We start from the raw sequence: 26,523 nt of genomic DNA on the forward strand, positions 1-26,523 counted from the left end.
CTGGGAGGGGAGGGGGTGTTGTAGGAAATTGGAGAAGTTCTTTGATTCTTTGCAAACTAAGCTCTAGAACGTCCGTCCGTGTGTCCTTTTCAGGGAGGTGACCAGAGAGATTTAGGGCTGGAGGAAGCTCTAATAGCCTCCTTCCTCCCATCACCCAGCTGAAATCATGGTCTAGGGGCTCAGTGTAACCATGCTAGGCACATTTCCTTATCGTTCAAATGGAGGGTTATGTAGCAGTAGAGTGGACAATGTAACTAAATGCAAATCAGCATCTCTGTGGGAGAAGGGGATATGTAGACTAAAACCCAGCCCGCTAAACCCAAGCTCCGGGAATGGTCTTGTCGGCTGATGTCAATTGACCGAAGGGGAGGTAAAACCTTTTTCCATTTCCCAGATAACTTCCTGTCGGATTCATCCCAGTCTATCAAGTGACACATTCGCTTAGCACAACCTGCAGGGTCCTCACACCACTGCAAACGGAGAACTCTAGGCGAGTGGAGGTTCTGGAGTGAGGGATCAGAGTTAAAATATCTCCCAACGGTCCCACAAACTACCCTGCAAAGCAGCGAGGACTCCCAACACCTCAGACTCGTGGATTAGTTTGAGCCAAGACCCAGGGGGTGTCACACTGCAGTGTAGACACTTCCTACATTGATGGAAAGGATTTTTCCACTGATGTAACTAGTCTCCAAACTCAGGCAGACTCATAAGAACTTAATCATGTCTACACTGGGTCAGACCAACCTGGGGCGTTGGGGAGCTCTTTGCATCACACTCATCTAGCCCAGCAGCCTGTCTCTGACAGTGGCCAGCACCAAGGAATGAACAGAACAGGGCGATTTCCAGTGATCCATCCAGTTCCAGCCTCTGGCAGTCGGAGGTTTAGGGACACCCAGAGCATGGGGGTGGGGCCCTGACCACCTTGGCTAATAGCCATTGATGGACCTGTCCTCCATGAACGTATCTCATTCTTTTTTGAGCCCAGTGATACTTTTGGCCTTCACAGCATCCCCTGGCAACGAGTCGAGCAGCTTGAACCAGAGACCTAATTGACCTAAAGACTCGATTCAAAGCCTGGGGGTCCGGTTTGTAAAGTTGCAGATCAGTCACAGCTCCTATTTGATTTCAGCGTTTGCAGGGGCTGCCCAGCGCCATTTGCAGGCCCGCTGAGTTACCAATGTTTTCAGCCCGAGAATTAGTTCCCATTTGTTCTTCATGAGATGCGTAGCTTAGAGACATGGCTCCTTCCTCTTTGGGCAGCCGTTGAGTGCAACCTCCATCCAGAGCCATGGTGTCAAATCATAGAATATCAGGGTTGGAAGGAGCCTCAGGAGGTCGTCTAGTCCAACCCCCTGCTCAGAGCAGGAGCTATCCCCAATTTTTGGCCCAGATCAAGGATTGAACTCACAACCCTGGGGTTAGCAGGCCAATGCTCAAACCACGGAGCTATCCCTCCCCCTGAAGGAGGAGCTGTTCTTGAACTCAGTTCTCACAGGCCACCAGTCCTGGCAGGCCAGTGTCCCATAACCAGCACCGGCACTGCGCCCCCCACCCCCCGGCGGCACTGATCAGCGTCGGCAGTCGCCATCTCAGCTGACACACCAGTGGCTCGCTGGGCCGCGGACTCGATTGAGTCTGGTGCCCGTTGAGGTGGTTTCTGCACATGTGCTGCAGAGGCTGAGCGAGCCTGTCCTGGAGCCCTGGTCAGTGGGTGTCCAGAGAGCCCAGCTGCCTCCGATGGCCTAAGCACTCAGCAAACCAGGAGGTGGTTTGTGAAACATTTGCCTTTGTGCATGGTAGCAGGAGGAGTGCAGATTGGTTCTCCCGCAGCCAGCCACCTAGCCAAACCAGAGTGATAGAGCTGCCTTATGTTACCATACGGTCAGAACCGGGCACTGTCTGTAGGAGCGTCCTGCTGGTTAAGAGAATGGAGCGACCTCTCTCTGAGTCCTTCCCCTGGGGCCAGGCAGGACACAGCCCCCTCAATCAGGGCCACAGATGTTAAAATGATTTTGGCCAAGAGGGCAAAGTGTCAACATCTGCATTCATTTCTCTTCACTCCAGTTCATGTCTTGCCCAAGCGCCGTCACCTTGAGCCTATTGGACAGCTGGGCTTTGAGTTGCTAATTAATCCTTGGGGGAGGATTGCAGGCTGAATAACGGGGATCTGGTCCAGCATGCAGCAGAGGGCCTATGATCTGCGAGCTGCACAGCTCTCGGATGCTGACTGCTGGCTGGCAGGTTGCCATTGGTGCGGAGCACTGAGCTAGCAATGTGATACCGACACCGAAGTCAGATAGGACCCAGGAGAAGATGCTCCAGAGAGCCTCTGTCCCCTGTTGACATCCAGTGCTTAAAATGAGATGAAGACATGACCTGAGGGGAAGTGGTGAGGCTGCAGCCGGGAACCATGTGACTAACTTGACTTGCATGCATTCCACACACTGGAGTGTCTGAGACAGCTGGGAAAGCCCAAGGCTGGGGTAGCTCCAGGCCTCCTGGATTTCTCTGAGATCAGTGCTAACTCGTTGCATTAATAAGAACATTTTTCACCCAGAATTGCCATACAGACCACGTGCAGAAAGGGATGCAGGCAACACTTTGGCCTCCTTGGCCTGGCACATCAGTAGAAGCATCTGTGAGATGCGGTCTCCTCTGGGGTAGAATGTAGCAGCTGTTCTGCAGTGAACAACAATGCTGCGCCATAGGGTAGGACGGGAAGGGACAGAAAATATTGTATCCGGTTGACTCTGCAAGGGAGACGTGTGTAGGAATGTAATTACCCCAGGTCGGGTTGACAGCAGGGTTTTGCCCTCTTTTATACCCCTGCAATACCATTCCAGTCAGTGGGGGTGCAAGCATGTACAGAGAGCAACATTTGGCTCTCCTGGGAGCCAGGGCTAACAGCCCTGGTCTAATGAAACATGTCATTTGATCTTAACAGTCACAAATGCTCACAGCTTTGGTTTTGCATCTCATCTAAAAGACAGTATCTGCAGCGTCTTAGCGCTCTGCTGGGGCGTCGGTTCGATAGCAACTCAGGGAAGAGCACCACTGGCCTGTATCGCTACCATCACCACCCTCGTTTTTTCTTTTGCCGGGGCAAGTGGGCTCCTGTCCAGCCTGTGAGCTTTCCAAGTGTCACAACCCTGGAGAACTTTGCCTCCAGGACACAAACTCCAAGTGTCTCTGCTGAGGCCTGGGGACTTTGGGGGATTAAAACAAAAATAAATCAAATCTCCTTTTAGAATAGTTGAATGCAAATGGCCCGAAGAACAGTGGCAGATGAAATCCTGCTCTAGCTTTAAACCAGTGGGAATGTGTGCAGGATCAGAATCCAGTTGCTCTGTGGAGAGGCAGACTCACCGGCTTACAGGGTGGTTTTGAGCTTGCTTTGATGTGTAGTTCAAACAGTAGATTTGTCCTGGCAGACAGAAGTCCTGTTGAACAGACAGACAGGCTCCCCCACCTCTTGAGGTTATAATTTAGCTTCATTATGGAGGAGTTTTACTGGAATTTTTTTTTTTTTAAAGCTTCTAAATCTGCCTTCTGGGCTCTGTAGATTTCCCTGCAATGGGCTGTTGATGCTGTTCCCAGCTTTCATTGCTGGTAGGAGGATGGAGGTGTTAGCTAAGCCAGCTAGCTGAAGCCAGATCACGCTGAATCATTTTTCCATGCGCATGTGGGTTTGTGTGTCGTTTTCTCTTCCCCATAGGGGCCCTGTGGGTGTGCGTCGTGTTAAATCCGCACTGCAAGCTGGAAGAGAAATCGTGCTGGCTCCGGCAGCTCCGGAAGTGGGGCGACATGGACGTGTGCCCGTTGGAGGACGGCAGTTACGGCAACGAGCTTCCCAACATCACCAACGCGCTGACGCAGAGCTCAAATCACAGCCAAGGTGAGTCAGGACTGCCCAGCTGGGAGGGCTTCACTGAGCCGTCTCCAGCAGGATCTCACCAGATGTGTTTCCCTTGGTTCACCTGCAGTTGGCATCAGCTGGATATAAAGGTAACAGAGGTACAGGCAAGATAAAAATCTCACTACAGAAAATTCCTTGTCCTGCGTTGAATTGTTTTTTGCCTGTATCAATGCACTGTACAGAAAATAGCCATACAGGCTGAGTGCAGCATGATAGCTGCGCTAGAATGGGTACATGCTTTAAAGTACGGGTGCTGGGATTTTTGAGAACTCATCATTAGCCTCAACTCCACTTCCATTGAAGTCAATGGGCATTTTACCATTGATTTCGTTAGGAGTGGAGTTAGGCCAGTGGCAAATGCATTTGAAAGTCTCCTCCCAGAACAAATGTCCTAGAGGAGAGAGTTCTACCAGCTGCAGGCAGAGGGCACAGGAGCCCGATGTCTGGTCTGGATGCTGCCCAAGATACACACTAAGTTGGATGCAGGCTGCAACATAAACCTTGACTTCAACTTGGAAGAGGCTCATTTTGCTTCCTGCTCTGTGCTCAGACCCTGAAACGAGGCTGGTCAGTTTCACAGCCCGTTCCCATGTTCAAGTAGGAAGCTGCTGTAGAAATTTTCAATAGAAAATATTGTCTTCACTGGCATTAATTTTAAATGTTCATGAAAAAGTTCTGTTCTGTTCTACCTGGTTGTGAAAGAACCTAAAGATTTGACCTAAACTCCTTGACAGTGTCCCTTTAATGCCGCCAGCGCTCTGTGAATTTAGATTCAAGGGAGCAGTTGAAAAAGTGAGACAGGAATCCACTTCTGTGTGAATGTAAGTGAAGTTGAGCTCTGAAACCCTTGATGTAATATTTCCACAAGTGGGAGGAATTAGCTGATGTCGTAGAGACCTTGCCAGTCACCATTTTTTAAACCAGTTGTTTAATCTGACTTAATGCTCTTATATTTAGATTTTCGCTTGTGCCTTTCAGTAGCTAAGTTATTAACCTGGGCTACTGATTGCAGCGCAAGTGCAGAGCACGAATCAAGCAGCTTATTTGTGGGAATGTTCATTAGCACTAAAAGATTTTCTCAGACCCTGGCAAAGCGCTCGATCCCTGTAATTGTAATCACCTTTTTTTTCTTTGCTCAAAATAGACCTTAATTGAAACATGCGGTTCTGGCGATGTCTGCATCTGCTGCTCTGTAATTGGTCTCTGTGTATTTGATGCAGCCAATATGGAAAGGGGGAGGGAAGCAGCGATGTTGCGAAGTAAGCTTCCCTCTTCTGGGTGTAATTAGTTTTTAAGCCTTCCCCACTAATCATGAAGTCCCCCAGCTGACACCCCACTAGCCCGTTCCAGCTAAGCTCAGAACCAGATGTGCTCTCAACTTGCTAGACCTTTGTGTCTTAAATGCACTTTGTCAAGGACCATCTTAATTTAAAACAGGCTTAGCGACACTTGGCATTACGCTGGGGAGCAACCTGGCCTCCTGATCTGCGCACAGACCTGGGAGTCAGGACTCCTGCATGTGGTTCCCACCTCTGCTGCTGTCTCACTGGGTGACCTGGGCGAGTCCCGCGAGCTCGCTGGGCCAGATTTGGAAAGGTATCAAAAGCTGCAGATGGGTACCCAGTGGAGTGTCAAAAGCAGCGAAGTATCTGTCTGCATCTTTAGGCACCCAAATACCTTCCAAAATGTGGTCTGCGGTTTCCCCAACATTAAAGTAGGGCTGATAGATTCCAAGGCCAGAGGGGACCGTTGGGATCATTTTGCCTGACCTCCTGTAGATCACAAAGCATTGACCCACCTCCCAGCAGGGTTAGGAGGTTCATGCGTGTAAAACACTTGGAAGATGTAAATTCCAAGAACCCCAATGGTTGCCATGAGGTTTTAGTGTTTTGATTCCTGTAAGATAATGTGTTTGTAACCTAAACTGATTCCTGAAATATTCCTCCGAAACCAGTTCTGCGGCCTAGACTTGCTCTGGCTCTCTGGGGATGAGCATATGTTTGTTTTCCAGCTCTGTCCATTCCACTTCAGAAGTCAATCTGAGCTGCTAGTTGCCTTTGTTTCCTGATGGAAGCAAGTTCGGTCTGTTTATCTAGCCTGCCATAAGCTGCCCAGCGTTGGAGCAGAGCTGCACAGTGCTCCTCCGGTACTTCCCAGCATTCCTCCTCTGACCCCCAGCAGCCCTAGCCAGGAAGGGATGTAGCATGACAGAAATTGAAGCCTGGAACAGCCAGGCCTGCCCCAATCCCTCTTTCATCAGGGAATAGCTTGCTACCAGTGCTTGGATTGGTCCCCAGCATCACTTCTGTCTTGTGGTGAAACAGATCTCTGTTACAGGTCATGGTGATCACTGAAATAGACGGATCCCTTGCTGATTCCCTGCTCTGTTCATTCCCCCTGGGGCATCTGGCACCGGTCACTGTCGGAAGACAGGAGACTGGGCTAGATGGACCTTTGGTCTGACCCAGTAGGGCCGTTCTTACGTTCTTAGTGTCAGGACTGGGATTCAGACTCAGACATTTTTGGTTCCAGACTCATGATCAGACCATTGCATTCCACTGCCGACCGTGGTACGGCCCAGAGCTTGTGACTTCAGGTGGAGGCTTTGTAGTGGGTTCGGTTCTACAATAGGATGTGCTGGTTTGATCCAAGCAGTCTTCAGCTTGGCTAAACGGAGCGGTTGACGTGCTAGGCCATGTAGCTTCCATCTGTATTAAAGATGAAGGGGGCTGCAGACTGGGGCAGAACCCAAGGACTGCCACAAACCTTCCGAATGGGCCCTGGCCCCTTCTGGCCTGACACGCCACTGACATCTCCTCGAGCGGTGTGGCATGTGGTTCAGGAAGCTGGTCTGCCCCCATTTCCGGCAGCTCCGCGGAGCCTGTGGCCGAAGAGCGGACGAGCTCTTGCCAAGAGGAGATTAGAGCCATCTGATGGGGGCTCTGTTTGTGCACAGAGCCGAGTGGAGGGTGGAGTGGAGTGTTCTGAAGGCCAGGGAGTTGAACCGGCCGCTGAGCGGGGGACGCTGAGTGCTGTTTTCTTTGCAGACTCCCTGGCAAGGCCGAGACGGACAGTGTTCACCCGCGCCATCGAGGGCTGCGACCTGCACTGGCAGGACAGCCACTTGCAGCGGATAATCAGCAGCGACTTCTACGTGTCCCCTTCGTACCAGCGGGAGGGTGAGAGCCTCCTCTTCAATTCGCAAGGACAACCACTGTGGCTAGGTAACCCATCCCCCTTCGACCGTCTGCGCTCTCTGTGTGTCGCTGGGGGCCTGAGTGTAATGCCTTTTGCAATCGCCCCGAGCATGGGGACCCCAAGGGCCCTGCTCTGAGGGCTGGGGACGGGTGTGGAAGAGGATGTGCAGCTTGAGTTGCTGTCAGTGCAGTGCCCATCCCCTGGCATCTGGGCACCTGGATCTCCATTGCGAGCAGCGGAACGAAGCTTCCACCATTCCCTGAAAGACGCTGCAGGGGAAGCCAGTCTGGTTCATTTCCTTGTGCACTGCAAGGCTCCTGGAGAGAGACCAGACTGGCATGGCCCCCAGCGCGGTGGGACCCTGGCCAGATCTCATCTCTGGCACTTAGCTAGAAACATCCTTTTCCCAAACCTCACTGGCTCTGGCCTGGGTGAGGTTCGTTAGCCTCAGCATCTCCGTCCAGTGCAACTGCCACCGGGGGTGTGGTGCAGAGGTGGCCTGCCAGCTAGTGGACTTGTACGCTTTGACCATAAAGTTCCTGGGTGAAATCATGGCCATGTTAATGTCAAAACTCCCATTGACTTCACTGGAGCCTGGATTCCACCGCAGGATATTGAAACGGTCTTGACATTGGATAAGCAGCTAGGATAGCCTAGAGAGTACCGCCAGGACGTGCCATGCGTCGCGAGCGGCATGTGGCAGAAAATGGCACATGCTTTCGATGGCGTGCATTTGGTTTGTTTTATTGCCGGACGGATCACCCCAGACTCTGAGCCCTGCTGCCCTGGGTCCTTCCCGACATTCCTCCCAGCTCCTGCAGTCCAAATTCTACGTATCCATCTGCTCCCGGGCCTCAGGAGTGGGGTGAGTGCCCTGGCCTCCAGGGAGCATCCAATGCAGAGTTCTGGTGGTGACATCCTTCATCAGCAGGGCTCCCATGGGGCAGAGTCGACCCCATCACCAGGCTTAGGACAGGTTTTCATCACCCCTGCTTTGGGTGTAAATTGTTGTTCTCCCTCGCAGGCATGTGGGGCTCTGTGACCCATAGCAATTGAGCGGTTTTGTTAAATGCCAGTGCTCGTGAGAGTCAGGCCTCACTTGTGACCTACAGATCTGAAACCAGCTCGTCACCTTGAATACTGTGTCTAGTTCTGGTCAGTCGATCTCAAAACTGAGCTCAGAAATGGGAGGAGGGGCAGAGATGGGTGACAGAATGGGTGATCAGAGCCCTGAAAAGACCTGTGTGTGCAGGGAGAGACTGCAGAAATGAGGCCTGTGTAGTGTAGAGAGATGAGTAAGGGGGGGAAAGGCAGTACGATATCAAACTGTGGCTGGGATAGAGAGGGTAGATCGGGCTCCCCGTTTGCCCTGTCCCATATCACAAGACCAAGAAAATGAAACAATTCAATGAAACAGGCCCAAGACATAAGTTAAAGACAATCCACATAGTTAACCTGTGGAACTCACTGCCACAAGGCTACCAGCGAGGCCAAGAGCTCCATAGAGAATAAATACGTACATTGGTGTTTATAAAGATCATCACAACATTCCCGGCTAGAGAGGGTGAAAAGGCTCTACGGCCTGATATGCTTTGGAGCATAAACAAGCCATGAACTGACCGAGTTAAGGAAACACCATTGTGGGGAGTTTTTTCCCATAACTGTCTCACTGCAGGGCTCTTTGCACCCTGCTCGGAAGCAGGGGGGCCCCCGCTATTGTTAGGGACAGAACACTGGACTAAGAGGGCCACAGTTCCTCGAGACCTTGACTATCAGAGATTGGATAATGGACTCCTCTTGCTTCACGCTAGTCTAGTAAAAGGACTTAACGAAGCACATTCTTGTCCTCATTATTTTTTTTAATAGCACTATTGCCTTGATTTTCCATTTTCCATTCTCAGCCTCTTTCTGGAGGGTTTCCCAATGCCACGGAAAGCATCTGATTTGTCAGCAACATTTTAATGCTGAATTCAGAGAGAAGGCAAATATTTCACCCATTTAGCAAATAAACAGTAGAGGAAGCCAGTAAGAAATTCTTCTGCAAACCCTGCTGATTTTCACCTATTTTCACCATGAGTGGGGTGTGCTCAGTGTAACGTATAAACCTGATTGGGATTTAGAGAGGGACTTTTGTGCAAAGACCCTCTGATGTTTCCTGGAAACAGACGATCCTGCTTCCACAGTTTTAGATTTTCTTCATTTCCAATTTATTTTCGTGCTAGGGACATTGCAGGAACACAAGGTTTTTGTTGTTCACCCTACAGTATGTCATGTCATCTGCTGCTGCTAATTTCTCTCTCAGAGTCATAATCCTCTCCGCAGTCGCTTGTGACTTCAGGTGGGGAATAAGCAGCGGGAGCAGATGAATTTCTAAGCAACTGTGGTTCTGTTTTTCATGCAACTGTTCCTAATAATAAACCACCGGGAAAGAGAACAAGAAAATACACAATCGCTACCACTGGTTCCAGCGAGACATCCGGGAGGCAATTTAGAAGCCCAGATTGAAAGTCACGATGCAAAGCACATGCCTGTGTGCAGAAGTTAGGAAAGCTGAAGAATTGTGAGAGGGGAGGAGAAGAGAGATCTCAGCTGAGAGGGTACACCTAGGAATTGTGAAAAGCAGAATCCTTTGTGGATAAATGTAATGCAAACCCGCAATGTTGGTTTGGCACTTAGATACTATGGTGCCTCCTAGATTAGATAAAGCAGAGCTTTGTTTCCTAGGGTACCATCCAGGGCAGGGTCTGGTTATTTATAGCTGCTGTTCCTAGAATGTGGCAGGAACTCCATTAATATTCTTGGCAAGCATCCCCGTATGGAGCGTTAGAGGGGCTGATGACACTAAGGCAGAGAACGGGGGCTGGACTTCCAGGGAGAAAGCTCATCAGAAGCAAGCTGATGGTGCCGGGTGCTTTTCCTTCCTGCAGCAGAGCGCTGTGAATCTCTGTGCTCTTCAGGTTCACGAGTATGCTGCGTTTGACTTTGTTTTGCAGAGCACGTCCCTACAGCGTGTGCACGGGTTGATGCCCTGCGTTCCCACGGGTACCCCAAGGAAGCGCTCCGACTGACTGTTGCCATAATCAATACACTGAGATTGCAGCAGCAAAGGCAGCTGGAAATTTACAAACATCAGAAGAAAGGTATGGGCTGTTCCCAGACTGGCAGACCCAACCCTGGAATCAACCACTGTGCTTGGCCAGTATACTTGGGGCAAATTACAGTGGCCCAGCCTCACTCAGATGCTGCTGAATGCCGAGAGCACGGATGCCACGGAGCTGATCTGTTCTCTGCCGGGGACAGCCAGTGCTGCAGGGTGTTGGATGCAGAGCACTGCCCACCAGAACGCTAGCCCGGTGTGTTTGTCTGATCCCAGCAGCATTTGACACCAGGTTTTCAGATCTGAAAAATGCCCGAATAGCCTTTGATATTGGATCGCTTGGATTGCCATGGCCTGGCCTTGACCCCAGAACGGCATGTCCGGGAGGGGGGGAAGCGTTTGTAGACAGGCCTGTGCCTCCCAGAGACATTCCTGCTGGCGTTCCTGAGTCATGTGCTGCACCTGTGGGAGCAGCACTGCGATCCCGCTTCTCCTTGCGCGGAGCTGAGTCCTGCTGGGTGACTAGTAACCATGGGTCACTGCTCAGGGGACCAGCCCCCAGGGTTTGTAAAATATGTGAACGAGCTGTTTATAGGGCTCCTGTTTATAGGCCTCTCGCACCATGTTTCTCAACCGTTTTGATACCAGGGACCAGCTGGCTGCCTTCCTAAGCTGTGTCCAGGAGCTCTCTGGGCCTGGTTGGTGAGAAACGCTGCTGGAGCACGCTGGTGCCGTTTCTCCCGTGCCTTCCCACCGGGTGTTGTTTCCAACCTGCGCGGGCCGCTCAGAGAAAATGGAATGAGTCAGTGATCTGCTGCTGCGGCTTCAGGCCTTCCACTTGCCTCGAGAATTCTCAGCGTTTCTGTATTTAACGCTCTGCTTCTGTGCCGTCCCCAGAATTACTGCAGAGAGGAGCCACCACCATCACAAACCTGGAGGGCTGGGTCGGGCACCCTCTGAACCCCGTTGGCTGCTTGTTCCTCACCTTGACGGAGGCTTGTAGATTAGAAGAGGAAAATTGCCTTGAAATTTCAGGTATTCAAGTCTTTCCCCGTCCAGACCAGTGAGTTAAACTTCCAGAGCTCCAGCTTGTCAGCTGCTGAATCCAAGACAGAGCTAACGGCTCCCCTGCTGTCGTACGCTTCGGGTCTCCCTCTGTGTTGTCTCCTCAAACTCCCTCCTGGTTGTCCAGCCTCTTCTCATCCCACCGCTCAGTCTCGCTCGCTCCCAGCTCTCCTGTCTCTCCACTTGCAGAGGAAGAGAAGGTGCCGTGAGGTACCACGACAGGGTCAGAGTTCAGTCTGTTTAGCCTACCAGAAGGTTCAGGGGTGGGTTGATCACAGCCTGTAAGTACCTACGTGGGGAACAAATATCTAACAATGGGCTCTGCCGTCTAGCAGAGGAAGGTCTGACAGGATCCAGTGGCTGGGAGCTGAAGCGAGACAAACTCGGACGGGAAATAGGGCATTGGTTTTTAACAGTGAGAGTCATTAACCAGTTGAACAATTTCCCCAGGGTTGCAGTGGAGTCTCCATCCCTGACCGTTTGTAAAGCCCGACGGGATGTTTCTCTAAAAGCTCTGCCCTGGAGTTATTTGGGGGGAGGCCTCTGGCCTGTGCTGTAGAGGAGGTCAGAGGAGATGGCACAACCATCCTGGCCTGGGAATCTGTGAACTGTCATGCAGAGAGGGAGAATGTGGCGCCAGGCTGCGGCAGTCAGGTGACAGAGGAACAGCCACGCCCCAGAGTTGTGCGAGGTCGCCCCGGGACACGTGGCCCTTCTAGCACGTTGCGTGGCATTGCTCCATGGCACATTGAACGTGTTCTTGTCCAACTTGGCTCGTTTCCCCATGGCTGGTAAAAGTGGGGAGGACACTCATGGCCTGGCCTGTTGCGTTGGCACGTGGAGTCAGAACTGTGAGGGTCAGGCTGGCTTTTCCGCCAGTCAAACGAGCAACGCCAAGCCACTCCCCCAGCAGCCGAGCGCCGGGTCAGAAATGCAGGTCAGTGTCCTCCCACGCGGGCTCGCTCCTTTGGGCTCGATCTCTGCGGAGCCGAGCATAAGCAATGAGAGAACCCTGGCACTGGGTGTGGGGGCGGGGAAGAGGGGCGCTGGGCTTGGGTTTCATGCTGGGTTCTTTCCCAGGTCATTCTCATTTCTCACCCTAGTGACTGCCTTCCCCTCTAGATGCCGGCGACGCCAAGCCCCCGGTGTATCGGCATGTGCCTGTGGCGACGGGCTGCCAGGACAGCGGCGAGTCCTACCTGTCCCTGGCCTTGGAGGTGGCTCTGATGGGGATGGGGCAGCAGAGGGTGATGCCCGAGGGGCTGTACGCGCAGGATAAAGTGTGCCACAACGAAGAGCAGATCATCGCCCGGCTGCAGGAGCTGGACCTGGACGCGGTGCTGGTGCAGACCCTTCGGAAGCAGTGCGTCTTGCTGCTGGAAGGTGAGGGGCAGCTGGGCTGCGCTGAGCAGCTGCCGGTGGTGTTGAAAGGCCGGCCTGGGAGAAGCCGCGTTCCCCTTGCTCACGGCACAGGGGACCGAAGAGCTGGATTACGGCGGAGGGTCGCCTGCTGGGCCAGGGCTTCGACAAGGCACCAGTAATAACCCGCTGCCAAGCCCCAGTGTTACCAGGGTCATTCAGCCTTAGGCTGCCAGCCTGGTGTTTGAACCGTCCTTCAGTCCCTATGCAGCTGTGGGCCCCAAATTGCGGGGCACGCCCCCCAGGGGGGCACAGAGGAACGTTTGGGGGGGCCAGGGCCAGCCCCCGGGAAGGGGAGGGGAGGGAAGGAGTGCAAGCCAGCCCTGCTCCTGTCTCCCAGCCCCGTTCCCAGCCCCACCTGCCCAGCTCCACCCCCAGCCCCGACTCCACCTCCGTTCCCAGCCCCATTCCCAGCCCCACCCACAGCCCCGACTCCACCTCCATTCCCAGCCACTGCCCCCAGCTTCACTCCCAGCCCCGACTCCACCTCCATTCCCAGCCCCGGCCCTAGCTTCACTCCCAGCCCCGACTCCACCTCCATTCCCAGCCCCATTCCCAGCCCCACCCACAGCCCCGACTCCACCTCCATTCCCAGCCGCTGCCCCCAGCTTCACTCCCAGCCCCGACTCCACCTCCATTCCCAGCCCCGGGCCCTGGCTGCAGCTCCATTCCCAGCCCCACTTCCAGCCGCAGACCTGCCCTCAACTGCAGCCCCAGCCTTGGCCCCCTTACCCTGTCTGTGTCGCCCCGCTCCCGGCCCTGGCTCCCGGTGTGGTGGCAGACAGGAGTAAGGGGGGCATGACCCTGAAAAGTTTGGGGACCAGGCTGTACAGGATTATACCATTAGCCGGGTGCATGACTGGTAACTTCCTCCTGCCAGGCACGAGGGCCTATGGCCACCCTCAGCACCCCCAGTCTAGGGGAACGGGCCAGGGACTCAGATAACCCCGGAGTGCTCGCCTCGAAGGGACTGTGGAGATCGGTGCTGAGCGCATTCCCCAAGCCCCTGAGGAATTCAGACCCAAGAGGCTCTCCGTAGCCGGCTCTGGTCCCTGGTCCTAGCGTGGCTGGTGGGAAGCTGTCTGGCCAAGCGGCGCGGCCCCTGGCGGAGGCTCTGGTACAGTGGCTGATGCGGCTTTGCTGTCCTGCAGGTGGTCCCTTCAGCGGCCTGGGGGAAGTGATCCATCGGGAGAGCGTTCCCATGCACACCTTTGCGAAGTACCTGTTCTCCGCCTTGCTGCCTCACGACGCAGACCTGGCCTATAAGCTGGCGCTCCGGGCCATGAGGTTTGTGGGCATTTCTTCGCCTGGGGTTGGTTTCGATCCGATCTCAAGAGCAGCGACGTCAAGCACGATATTCCCCCCCTGCTTCTCTGACCCGAGTCTGGTCAGTATTGGTTTGCTCGGGAGCTGCTGCAGGGAGCTTGTGATGGCCAAGATTAGGTTCCTCTCATCTGAGAAAATGCCTACCCTGCAGCAGACGATTTCCTCCCATGGAAACTGCCGAAGGTGCTGGGGAAAGGACCCAGGCACTGGCTGCATCCATCGGCGCGCCGGGCCCTTCCCCCGCAGCTGCATCCTGCAGCGCCATCTCCCACGGCGCAAGGAGAGTGAAAGGCAGAGGAGATCTCAGGGCAGACTCTGCCCCCCAGCCCTGCTGGGCCTTCTCGCCTGGAAGCAGAGACCCTGTTCTCTGCATTCAGCTCCTTCTTTGAAGAGTGATTGAGAGGAGGATCGAGAACAGAAAAGCCCAGCTAGGAGAGAGAGCGGCCAGAGCTGGGCACCCAGCTGACCCTGCACTGATGGTGGCAGGACAACTGGCAGAAAGGACCCTCCAGGGGCCAGCCCCCTGATGGGCAGGCTGCCGCTTTCTGCGCTGCCTGTCAGCCCCCGTCCTTCCCTGGCCCCAGGGATTTGATCTCGGCCGGCAGGTCTGCGCTGGGATTTGTTCTACTCGTGGTTTTAGCCCTCGGAATTGCTGTTCCTGCTGGGTGTGTTACACAGCTAGACAAGCCTCCTCCTCTGGCTCCGTCCGCTCGCAGGCTGGAATTTAGCATCAGACGGGTGGAAGAGAGGGATGAACGTCAATGGAAAATTACTCCCCCGGAATTGAGTTTGTGGGGCTCTCTCTTCTCCCAGCTGACACCTTGGCCTTGTGGTGGGGTCTCTGATCTGGGCTGGGACCTCCCTAGCTTTCACTGGAGGAATAGGGGCAGGCCCTGCTTACACATCTTCTGCCTTTCACTCCACTTGGCCTCCCTGCTTCCATAACCCGGCTGGTCTGGAATCCCCTTCGGGTTGGGACTCCAACCTGCTGAACTACTGATGCATAACTTCGCCTTCCTGGAGACGGAGTAAGCGGCACGGCATTGTCTTGGGCCAGCAGACAGTTTGCTGTCTGGTCCGAATGGTGGCTTGCAGACGTGGCTGCAAACTCTAGCTTAGCGGCCGTGGCGGTCCCGTCCCCTGGCAGCCGTTTACCTGCTAGAAGAGCAATACAATGTCACTTGTAGTCACGCCCAGTAGCACCTGGGTTTGGGTGCTGGGCGGGTGGGGGGGCCCGTGGTTTCCTGTCACCCGGAATGTCCACGGCTTTGGGATATTCACACGCGAGCAGGTAACCCAAATCCACTGCAGGGGCCTTGGAGAAATGTGGTGCTACTTCTGATCCCAGCCCTCCGGTTTAAGAGGAACCAGATGATTTGCCTGAAAGCTCCACTTAGCCCGAAGATGAAAGGAGCCCCAAGTGAGCTTTTCCAGCTTGTGTTTTCCTTGCAAGTTTATAAATCACTTGCCGGCTTTCGGCTCCCTTTCAAGTCTGTTTGAAATTGATCCTTGCGCCCATGTGTTCCCCGTGCAGCCTCGGGAGTTGTCGCACGCCTGGAATGCAGCTTGGTGCTTTGAAAGAGCTGGTGCACCAGGCTGCCTGCAATCAGCCCTCCTCGTTGCCTGGGGGGAGCTAGCAGCGAAGGAAGGGGCAGGGCTTTGAGTTGGCAGAGAACCTGTGACTAGCCTTCTCCTGTCTCTCCTAGGCTGCCTGTGCTGGAGACGACCGCTCCCTCCGGAGACGTCACGCACCCTCACCACCTGGTGTCGGTCGTGCCCAGCAGGTACCCACGGTGGTTTACCCTGGGCCACTTGGAATCGCAGCAGTGTGAACTGGCCTCCACCATGCTGACTGCAGCTAAAGGTGGGTGCGGGGCCCGTCTTGCACCTGTGCGGACGGTTTCGTGTCAGACTGGGTAGCAGAGCCAGCACCCTTAGCGGGGGGCTCTTTCAGATGAACTTGGCTGGAGCAGACAGACTCCAGAGGCATGTGGCGAACTTCCCCATGATTTGGGAGGCAGGTGGGAGGGACCGTGAGCTGCTAGGGATCTGCGAGCGCAGTACTGGGAAGAGAATCACGCATGTAGCCTCCAGTGTGGCAGGGAGAGGGGAGTGGGACGTGGGACCATCTCGAAGGTGAGATCCCTCTTCCCCCATGGATCACCCCAGGACTAGGAACACAGGCAGGTGAGGGAGATGCTGAAAAAGGAAATCTTAGAAGTCCTGTGTTGCTTGGGGCCGTGGTCCCAAATCCTTTTCCTGATCAGCCGTCCGTGATGGCTGTTTGCATTCCAACGGTCGCATTGTCCATCCTGCGCTGGCTTCGTCCTCGCGGGGCCCAGGTAGCACTAGTGTGTGCAGTTCACAGCCAGGGGTGGCTGGGGGGTAGATGTTGCTCAGTGCCAGGGGCAGACGGGTTCAGTTTCTCCTGGGGCCCGATCTGGAATTGATGGAAAGATCCTTGTTGACTTCAGCGGGACTTGTCTCCAGTTCTCTGGCTGAGCGTGCTGGGGCGTGGCTCTCCCAGCTGGGTGAATGGCACTGACAGCCTCTGCTCGCGTGTCCTGTCCATTCTAAGAGGGCTGGGGGCTGCAGTGCGAAGCCCAGGAAGGCAGAAGATACAAAGCAAGAACCTCAGGGCCTCTGAGGCACCCATCCTGGGAGTGAAGGGGAGGGGGGCTAGAAGGTGGGGGTGAGGGCGTCCATCTCTCTGCACTCAGTATGTTCTCTTTGTGTTGCTTCCTGCAAGCAGACAGCGAGCGTCGGGGTGATCTTTCTCCATGCGGTTTTGGAAGGTGGAAGCAGCATGTGGGTTTCAGCAAGGTCGCACCGTACCTAAGCCACTGAGGGGTGGCGTGTGCTGCCACACCGTCGCTGGGGTCCCAGATGCAGAAATTGTAAAACTGCTGGCCAGGATCTATAGAGCTGGGGCGTGCTGACGAGACAGGAAGGCAAATGGGCTTTTTACTTCATATTTATGAAATTTTCATTTGACAGGAAACCAGACCAACCCCCCAGGCCAGGCTGGAAAGGGAAGCAAATAAATCGTGATATCAGGCAGATGGGTGACAGGCCGTGATGTGCTTAGAGGGCTTGAAATCAGAGACGGTTGACAGGCTTCCGCTGTGTATCGATAACAGTGTCACTCAGTGCAGTAAAATCCCAGCTCCTAGCAGCCGTTCGGAACAGGAATGTTCTCCCATTCCTTCACTAGCCTGGTGAAATGGCGGCCAACATCAGAACTATTCGCAGCCGTTCCTTTTCCCATCCCCTTCTTGCTTTTTCCGGTTTTTCCATTCTTAGGGCTCTGGTTTGCTCTCACCTCCCTGTGATCTCGTGGAAAGCTGAGCCCAGTAAATGAGGGATTTTATTTATTTATTGTGCGTGTTCTCCTTTAGCCAGGTGGGATAATAAGTCCTCCACGAGGACAAAAAGGCCACTTGAGTTTGATTTTTGTTTTTCTTCCAGCTCCCACATTTTCCCCCCAAATGTTCAAATGCTGGAGCATGTCCGTATTCAATCCCATTTCGTTGCCGTCTTTCCGACACATGGCTTTCCGTTTTTACATCTGGTCGTCTGAGGAGGCTTGGCTCACGAGTCCCCGTCACTGCAGTGACTGCTGCAGAGGGGGCAGAAGATAGTTTTAATCATTTGTCATTTGAAATTTCTTTTTGATTTCCAAGTCCAGTTCTGCTCTGCACATTTTTAGTCACTTTTCATCATTCCTGGTGGATTGCATCTCCGAGCCTCCACGGCTAATGGGCTGTGTGCAGAGAAGAGATGTTTCTTTAACTGCCAGCCCTAGAAACTCGAGCTGGGACCCAAACAGGGTTCCTTCTGGGCTGTCGTCATCGCTAGTGTGCCAGGTTTTGCGGTGAAATTGACCGCTGTGCAATCCCATTGTCTTTGCATTCTGCCCTCTGTTATCCATGTCATCCCCGGGGAAGGCTGAGGAGGGTCCCCATGCATTACCAAAGGCAGAGCCCGACCCTGCAGTTGACACAGAGTTTTCCTCCATCCAGGCAGGTGTGGGTGGAGAGCTCTTGCTGCAAATTTCCAACACTCAGCCCGAGCCGGATCCAAAGCCCGATGAAGCCAGCAGGTGCCTTTCCATTTACTTCAGCGAGTGGCAAGTTCTTCCTTGGTGCTCACGCTTGGACAGGGCTTATGGGACAAAAGAAGGGGTGTCACGAGTGGTGGGGGCATGTTCCAGCTGAGGGTAGAAACTGACAATGACGTCTGGCACATTCTTTGATGCAGCTCGGTTTACCTACAGGGAAAGTACGAAGTCCTGCTTTTCCAAACGCAAGAGGAGCCAGAGACAAAAGGAATCATTTCTTAGCTTACTTCCCCCAAGCCGCCTTAGCCCACCCCAGAGCCAGAAAACTCTCTTTAGCCTTTTCCGTGGGCCCATTGTGCTCCCAGCTGCTGCTTGGCTTTCTTGCTTTTGCCTCTGTCTCTCAGTCTGCCCCCAGCTGGTCCTTTTACACATGGGAATGCCAAGCCCTCCCCCGGTGCTAGTTTCTGGACAGACTAGTTTAGGAGTGGCCCCTTCACTGTCGCACGGCTATCTTATGTAACGGGCACATTCACAGGACTTTAGTTCAGCCCATAGCCAGGCTTAACCCAGCAGCTCATAGCAGAAGATGGAAGGTGTTCCTGTGGCAAGTCACTTTCTTTCTTAGTGTATCTAAAATTAAGAATTAACCACATCAGTTAACTGTATTGGGACTTTATTATCAGTAGGAGGCCCTTTATCTGGGCAGACTCTTGGATGGAAAAAATTCCGATTTCATGGCTGATGGTCAGGCTGTGGATAGATGAGCTAGAGCCTGAGATCAAAGCACAGAGGGAGGGGTTTGATTCATAGAATCATAGAATATCAGGGTTGGAAGGGACCTCAGGAGGTCATCTAGTCCAACTCCCTGCTCAAAAGCAGGACCCATCCCCAATTAAATTATCCCAGCCAGGGCTTTGTCAAGCCTGACCTTAAAAACTTCTAAGGAAGGAGATTCCACCACCTCCCTAGGCAACACATTCCAGTGTTTCACCACCCTCCTAGTGAAAAAGTTTTTCCTAATATCCAACCTAAACCTCCCCCACTGCAACTTGAGACCATTACTCCTTGTCCTGTCCTCTTCCACCACTGAGAATAGTCTAGAACCATCCTCTCTGGAACTACCTCTCAGGTAGTTGAAAGCAGCTATCAAATCCCCCCTCATTCTTCTCTTCCGCAGACTAAACAATCCCAGTTCCCTCAGCCTCTCCTCATAACTCGTGTGTTCCAGACCCCTAATCATTTTTGTTGCCCTTCGCTGGACTCTCTCCAATTTATCCACATCCTTCTTGTAGTGTGGGGCCCAAAACTGGACACAGTACTCCAGATGAGGCCTCACCAATGTCGAATAGAGGGGGACGATCACGTCCCTCGATCTGCTCGCTATGCCCCTACTTATACATCCCAAAATGCCATTGGCCTTCTTGGCAACAAGGGCACGCTGCTGACTCATATCCAGCTTCTCATCCACTGTCACCCCTAGGTCCTTTTCTGCAGAACTGCTGCCTAGCCATTCGTTCCCTAGTCTGTAGCTGTGCATTGGGTTCTTCCGTCCTAAGTGCAGGACCCTGCACTTATCCTTATTGAACCTCATCAGATTTCTTTTGGCCCAATCCTCCAATTTGTCTAGGTCCCTCTGTATCCTATCCCTGCCCTCCAGTGTATCTACCACTCCTCCCAGTTTAGTATCATCCGCAAATTTGCTGAGAGTGCAATCCACACCATCCTCCAGATCATTTATGAAGATATTGAACAAAACCGACCCTTGGAGCACTCCACTTGACACCGGCTGCCAACTAGACATGGAGCCATTGATCACTACCCGTTGAGCCCGACAATCTAGCCAACTTTCTACCCACCTTATAGTGCATTCATCCAGCCCATACTTCTTTAACTTGCTGACAGGAATACTGTGGGAGACCGTGTCAAAAGCTTTGCTAAAGTCAAGATACAATACATCCACTGCTTTCCCTTCATCCACAGAACCAGTAATCTCATCATAGAAGGCGATTAGATTAGTCAGGCATGACCTTCCCTTGGTGAATCCATGCTGGCTGTTCCTGATCACTTTCCTCTCATGTAAGTGCTTCAGGATTGATTCTTTGAGGACCTGCTCCATGATTTTTCCGGGGACTGAGGTGAGGCTGACTGGCCTGTAGTTCCCAGGATCCTCCTTCTTCCCTTTTTTAAAGATTGGCACTACATTAGCCTTTTTCCAGTCATCCGGGACTTCCCCCGTTCGCCACGAGTTTTCAAAGATTATGGCCAGTGGCTCTGCAATCACAGCCGCCAATTCCTTCAGCACTCTCGGATGCAACTCGTCCGGCCCCATGGACTTGTGCACGTCCAGCTTTTCTAAATAGTCCCTAACCACCTCTTTCTCCACAGAGGGCTGGCCATCTATTCCCCATGTTGTGATGCCCAGCACAGCAGTCTGGGAGCTGACCTTGTTCGTGAAGATAGAGGCAAAAAAAGCATTGAGTACATTAGCTTTTTCCACATCCTCTGTCACTAGGTTGCCTCCCTCATTCATTAAGGGGCCCACACTTTCCTTGGCTTTCTTCTTGTTGCTAACATACCTGAAGAAACCCTTCTTGTTACTCTTAACATCTCTCACTAGCTGCAGCTCCAGGTGCGATTTGGCCCTCCTAATTTCATTCCTACATGCCCGAGCAATATTTTTATACTCTTCCCTGGTCATATGTCCAACCTTCCACTTCTTGTAAGCTTCTTTTTTATGCTTAAGATCTGCTAGGATTCATCTGTCCTAGGAACAGTTAAGGAGCAGTGATGAGGTTTGGTCACCTCTGAACGTATCTGTTTACAGCTGAAGGCAAATCCCACCAGCTCTTTCCACGTGGAGTGAGCTGGGTACGTTCGGCCGAGTGTGGATAGGAAAAGCAGCTGAAGAGACCGTATTCCTTGTGCAGAAATGTCCAGCTTTGAGATCTCTGATCCCAGGACCGTGGAATGAAGGGTCGGGTTTGGAGCTGAGTGGGGGTGGATGGAACCGTAGCTAGGAAAGGTGCATGAGCTACAAAAACAGTGAAAAGAAAACTCACCACGTTTCAGCTCTTTCGGAGTTCACTGAACTTCCTGGAGTGGGGGCTGTAGAGTGTGTGAGGGGGGAACTCGCCCTAATGTTCTCCCGCCAGTGGCGTGTTGTGTGTCGTGCACCTGGAGTTGTGCTATCAGTGCGTGGAGGTTACTCCGGGGCGCTGTGTGCTTTCCGAGGCTAACAGAATACGAATGCGCTTGCCCTGTCTGTGAACACGTTGGCCACCAAACAGCCGTAGCGTGCCAAGGGCTGGGGAACGTTTCTAGTAGAAATGTGGGATGAAATGGAAGGGACGTGGCGTGATGGAGTGACAGACGATGTAGCTGATCGTACATGGGATGGACTCGGACACACTGTGACACCCTGGGACTGGCTGTAAGGGTCCGGAGTGTGTTTCTGTTGTATCGGGGGTCTGTAGTTATCGGTGGCCACGCTGCAATATACATACTGGATCTTTTCGGATCCTTTCCCTCCCCTCCCCCATGACAGGAATTGGAGTGTAGTGAACAATTCTGCTGAGAAGGTAAGAACCGGAACAGACTCCAGTCTCTAGGCACTGGTCCCCCACCCCCACCCCCCAACCATCACTTACCAGTAATGGAATCTGGCTGCACCCCTCCCCTGGAGTCGGGGCCAGGAGCGGAGCCACAGGTCGGGGAAGGCCACAGTCAGAGCTGGGGCTGGGGGCAGAGCAGGGCTGGGTGGCGCTCCATCCCAGTCCCTGCGCGCCCCCGCTAATGTTCCTCTGGGCCCCCCGGGGGGCACCTCACAGTTCGGGGTCCATTGCTCTAGGCTGTGCCGACTCCCACAGGGCTAACAGGAGCCCAGAGTAACAACTTGCCCTTGGTCCGGACAGCGGTGGGGACCCCGAGGGCCTGTCTGCACAAACATTGACCTGGCAGCAGGCTGGGCGCGGGGGCGGCTCCTGAGGCTCATCACTAATTCACTAATGTACTTTGATCTCGTCCTCTGTGAAACAGGAGTATCCAAGTGCATGAAAACTGTTAGTGTGCATTGACGGGGTCTGTGTAGACAATTAGCGCGTGGGCAGCTGGTGCAGGGTAGAGTCACCCCCCAGCTGGCTGTGCGCTCCTGTCAGCAAGCCCTGCCCCAAGCCTGCACAGCGAGCCAACACCCTTTTCACCAGCCGCGTTTCACAGAGAAATCCCACTTCAATGCTGCATTGTGAACTGCTGGCCCCTGTGCTCCCGCCAGCCGGAGCTCTCCAGCTCTGTTCGGAGAAGGCCCGTCAGGAGAGTCCATGATGCACTGGGTTTTGTGTGCGCTCTCTGGGCCCCACTCTGAACGGCCCCACTCTGAGCGAGAGACGACCAGGTCAGACGGGACCGTTATGGTCGCATCACCTCGCCCCCCGCAGAGCCCGGTAGCCGCACAGAGGGCTGAGTGGCTGCAAACACAGAGGCAGTCTGAGCTGTGTGTGGCCTCACCCCTGGGAAATCACTGGGAATTAGGCGCCTCCAGACTTGGGAAGATGCGAATCGAAGTGGAAACGAACTGGAAGGAGCCTGGAGGGGGTGCGGGCCCTGGCGGGGCAGGGACTGACTTTCCGACCCGTCCCTCCTGTGTGTGCAGGTGACATGCTGAGGTTACGCACCGTCCTGGAAGCGATCCAGAAGAACATCCACTCCTCGTCCTTGATCTTCAAGCTGGCCCAGGACGCCTTTAAGATCGCCACGCCCGCGGACAGCAACCCCGACACCACCCTGCTCAACGTGGCGCTGGAGCTGGGGCTGCAGGTAGGGGAGGGGGCCACAGAGAGGAGAAACGTCTCGTCTTCGGAGGCTAACCCAGCCGCTGCTTTGGGCGGCCCAGTTCTGAGGCAGTCCGGCTGGCTCCTTCCCCGGACAAGTGGCAGCAGTGCCGAGGGCTGGAGGACGACCTTGTTTGGAGGGTGTTGAACGGAACTGTCGTAGGGGTGCCTGCCCTGCAGTGTCCCCTGCTGGCCGAGTGTGATACTGCAGGCTCCTCGCCTCAGTTTCCTTCCCTGAGGTTTCAGAGTAGCAGCCGTATTAGTCTGTATTCGCAAAAAGAAAAGGAGGACTTGGTGGCACCTTAGAGACTAACTGGTCAGTGCTGGAGATGGGACTTAGCCCTCCGGCCAGGTCACAAATGTAGCCCCTTCCAGGGGAGCAGCAGTCTGACTGAAAAGTCCCAACAAACCAAGTCCGTCAGCCCTTTGGGGGATTCCCCTCAGCTCACCTGCTGGGCCCAGTTCCCCACCCCTTCCTGGGCTGCCTTTGAGAGTCTGTCCTCTGCAGCCCCCAGGCGGGTTCCCTTGGAGTGCTGCTCTCAGCCCCTGGCAGCTTTCCCAGCCCTGGGCCTCCTGCACAGTGTGGGTCAGGGCCTTCCTCCAGAGTCTGCCGGCTCCCTGTCGCTCCCCATCCCAGCCTGGGCTCCCTGAGCCCTGGGATGAGGCCCGGCTGTCCAGTCAGACCCTCCTGCCTCAGGCAGGGAAGCAGCTATTTAAGCTTGGCCAGGGTGGGGCTGGCCCCAGCGCCCCTCACTGAGGGGCCAGTCCCCATGTGGCAGTAACTATATAGTGTCAAACTGGGGCAAGCTTGGCAAATATTGGCAGTTTGGTTTGGAGCAATTCGCTGCCCCTCTGATGCTGCCTTTCCGTGGCCTAGGGCACGGGGCTGTCCTGGCTCCACTCCCAGCCGTGGCGAGTCTGGAGATGCATCGGGCACCGTTTCGAGTAGGCATCGAATTGGCATGAGCCATTCCGCCTGCAGGGCTGGGCCGGGGCGCCCTCGGCAAACAGCGCCGGGATGGGCCGGGAGTGAGTCCGGAGTTAGCGGCGCCCTGCCGGGGGGAAGCAGGGATGAAGGGGAGGGCTGGTAACTCTTTTCTGTCTCCTAGGTCATGCGGATGACTCTGTCCACCCTGAATTGGAGACGAAGGGAGATGGTGCGGTGGCTGGTCACCTGTGCGACGGAAGTGGGTGGGTACCGCTGGTCACTGCAGCCCCGCCAGACACTGTCCCAGCCCCCCAGGAGGGGGAGGGTCTCTGCTCCGCTCCCTGTCCCTTTGATCAGTGCCTGCCCTTTCCCCTGGCAAAGGGCCGGGGAGGGGCTTGCTCGGGCGAGTCCACTGAGCGACAGGATGGGACGTCAGTAGATTTCATGGCGTTTCGGGAGACGGGACCACTGGATTATGGCCCAGGCTGGAGGACCTCCCCCAGTCGCCCCTGTGCTGAGCCCAGCCAGTCGGGTGAGACAGACTGTCAGAGGCAGAGACCGGTGGGCACCAGTGCCCACGGCCCCTGCAGTGGCAGGGCATTGAGTAGCTGAAACGTGCCCAGATGATCCTGGCAGGTGACCCACATCCTGTGCAGCAGAGGAATGCAACCTCCCCTCCCCCCGCCTTCTCCCCAAGCTTCCAGCCAACCTGCCCTGGGGGAAAATTCCTTCCTGACCCCAGATCTAGCCATCAGTCGGACCCTGAGCTGTCAGCACTCAGCCCTTGAGCGGAGGGCAGTGGTGGGAACTGTAGGACTCCTGGAGGGGAGCTTATAACCTGTGGGCCCCTGGCGTTTGCTGGCTCCGGCTCCCATTCATGGGAACGCGGTTGTGCTCTTGCACCGTGTGGGATTCGTAGCTTCACTTCAGAACATTGGCCTGAAGCTCTGGAGCGATTTCTCTGTCTGCAGCGCATTGGCATCTGGTTGTCCCTGTATATCCAAACCAGTGCTCTCAACCTGGGCTCCCAGGTCCTCCACCCCCTCCCACCCCCCCCCCACCCCCCCCCCCGGGCTCGGATGAGAAGTGGCCCACTTGTCAGCCGCGCTGAGCGATCCCAGGTCCCAGGCAGAGCAGAGGGAGCTGGGATTGCTCAGCATTCTGGGCCCGGCATAGCCCCTCGAGGATTTAGGCACCTGCCCCCGTTGGAGTGCCGAGCCTGCGCTGATGCCATGTTCCTGTCCGGCAGGTGTGCGGGCGCTGCTCAGCATCCTGCAGAACTGGTACACGCTCTTCACCCCCACGGAAGCCACCAGCATCGTGGCGGCCACAGTGATGTCCCACAACACCATCCTGCGGCTGAGCCTGGACTACCCGCAGCGCGAGGAGCTGGCCGGCTGCGCCCGCACCCTGGCCCTGCAGTGCGCCATGAAGGACCCCCAGAACTGCGCCCTCTCCGCCCTCACGCTGTGCGAGAAAGACCACATCGCCTTCGAGACGGCCTACCAGATCGTCATCGACGCTGCCGCCACCGGCATGACCTACTCGCAGCTCTTCACCATCGCCCGCTACATGGAGCACCGGGGCTACCCGCTGCGGGCCTTCAAACTGGCCTCGCTGGCCATGACGCACCTCAACCTGGCCTACAACCAGGACACCCACCCGGCCATCAATGACGTCCTGTGGGCCTGCGCACTGAGCCACTCCTTGGGCAAGAACGAGCTGGCGGCCATCATCCCCCTGGTGGTGAAGAGTGTGCACTGCGCCACGGTGCTGTCGGACATCCTGCGGCGCTGCACCATGACAGCCCCGGGCCTGGCCGGCATTCCCGGCCGCAGGAACTCTGGCAAACTGATGTCCACCGACAAGGCCCCCTTGCGCCAGCTGCTGGACGCCACGATAAGCGCTTACATCAACACCACCCACTCCCGGCTCACCCACATCAGCCCCCGGCACTACGGCGAGTTCATCGAGTTCCTCAGCAAAGCCAGGGAGACCTTCCTCCTGGCCCAGGACGGCCACCTCCAGTTCGCGCAGTTCATAGACAATCTCAAACAGATCTACAAAGGCAAGAAAAAACTGATGATGCTGGTGCGGGAACGGTTTGGGTGAGCTCCCGCCGGCGCGGGCAGGGTTGGGCGGGGCACTACACGCAAAAGAAAGGAAAATCTAACGGCAATTGGCAAACCAGAGGGGTTTTGTTCTTTTGTTGGATTTAACCGTTTCACATCCTGCGAGGATTCCAACGTTCTTCGGGCACATCAAACCAAAAGACAAGCATGGGAAGAACAATTTACTCAGCATCCTACTCTCCTGAGCATATAACCATTTAATACCAAAAGCTAACCTGGAAATCTAATACCTCTTTCCTGAAGGAAGCGTTCGCCGGCTGGTCCCATGGTTGCCAAGCATAAAGGAAAAAGGAAAGAATAAAAATGGAAAGCAAAAGAGAAGCGCAACACTAAACCTCATGCGTCCCCAAAAGCGATGGCTTTGCAGCGCCGCACGCACCCTGCGGAGACGTGAAACTCCTCTTCTCCATTCGTGAAGATCTGTAAAGAAAACGAGAGTAACTGTTCTCAGGGATTGCTTACTAAAAGTAACAAAAACAAAAAAAGCATTTATGATACTGTAAATACTATAGTATATGTGTCAATTATTAAATTGTAAAGTTATAATTATTTATAA

At 54.5% G+C, this 26,523-nt stretch overlaps 1 protein-coding gene across 3 annotated transcripts in view; it reads left to right on the top strand.

The window, feature by feature from the left end:
• ZSWIM5 (zinc finger SWIM-type containing 5) overlaps positions 1-26,523 on the top strand; it is a 154,329-nt gene extending 127,806 nt beyond the window's left edge. For all 3 annotated transcript variants that reach the window (XM_073357896.2, XM_073357901.2, XM_073357902.2), the window contains exons 5-14: positions 3,716-3,895; positions 6,964-7,140; positions 10,108-10,254; positions 11,109-11,246; positions 12,399-12,659; positions 13,847-13,982; positions 15,728-15,885; positions 22,730-22,893; positions 24,017-24,098; positions 25,085-26,523. In XM_073357896.2, coding sequence (XP_073213997.2) covers positions 3,716-3,895; positions 6,964-7,140; positions 10,108-10,254; positions 11,109-11,246; positions 12,399-12,659; positions 13,847-13,982; positions 15,728-15,885; positions 22,730-22,893; positions 24,017-24,098; positions 25,085-25,947 — 2,306 coding nt within the window. In that variant the 3' untranslated portion in view covers positions 25,948-26,523. The remainder of the gene's footprint in view (positions 1-3,715; positions 3,896-6,963; positions 7,141-10,107; positions 10,255-11,108; positions 11,247-12,398; positions 12,660-13,846; positions 13,983-15,727; positions 15,886-22,729; positions 22,894-24,016; positions 24,099-25,084) is intronic.

This window comes from Lepidochelys kempii, chromosome 8, assembly GCF_965140285.1.
Source record: "Lepidochelys kempii isolate rLepKem1 chromosome 8, rLepKem1.hap1, whole genome shotgun sequence".
NCBI classification, from domain to species: Eukaryota; Metazoa; Chordata; order Testudines; family Cheloniidae; genus Lepidochelys; species Lepidochelys kempii.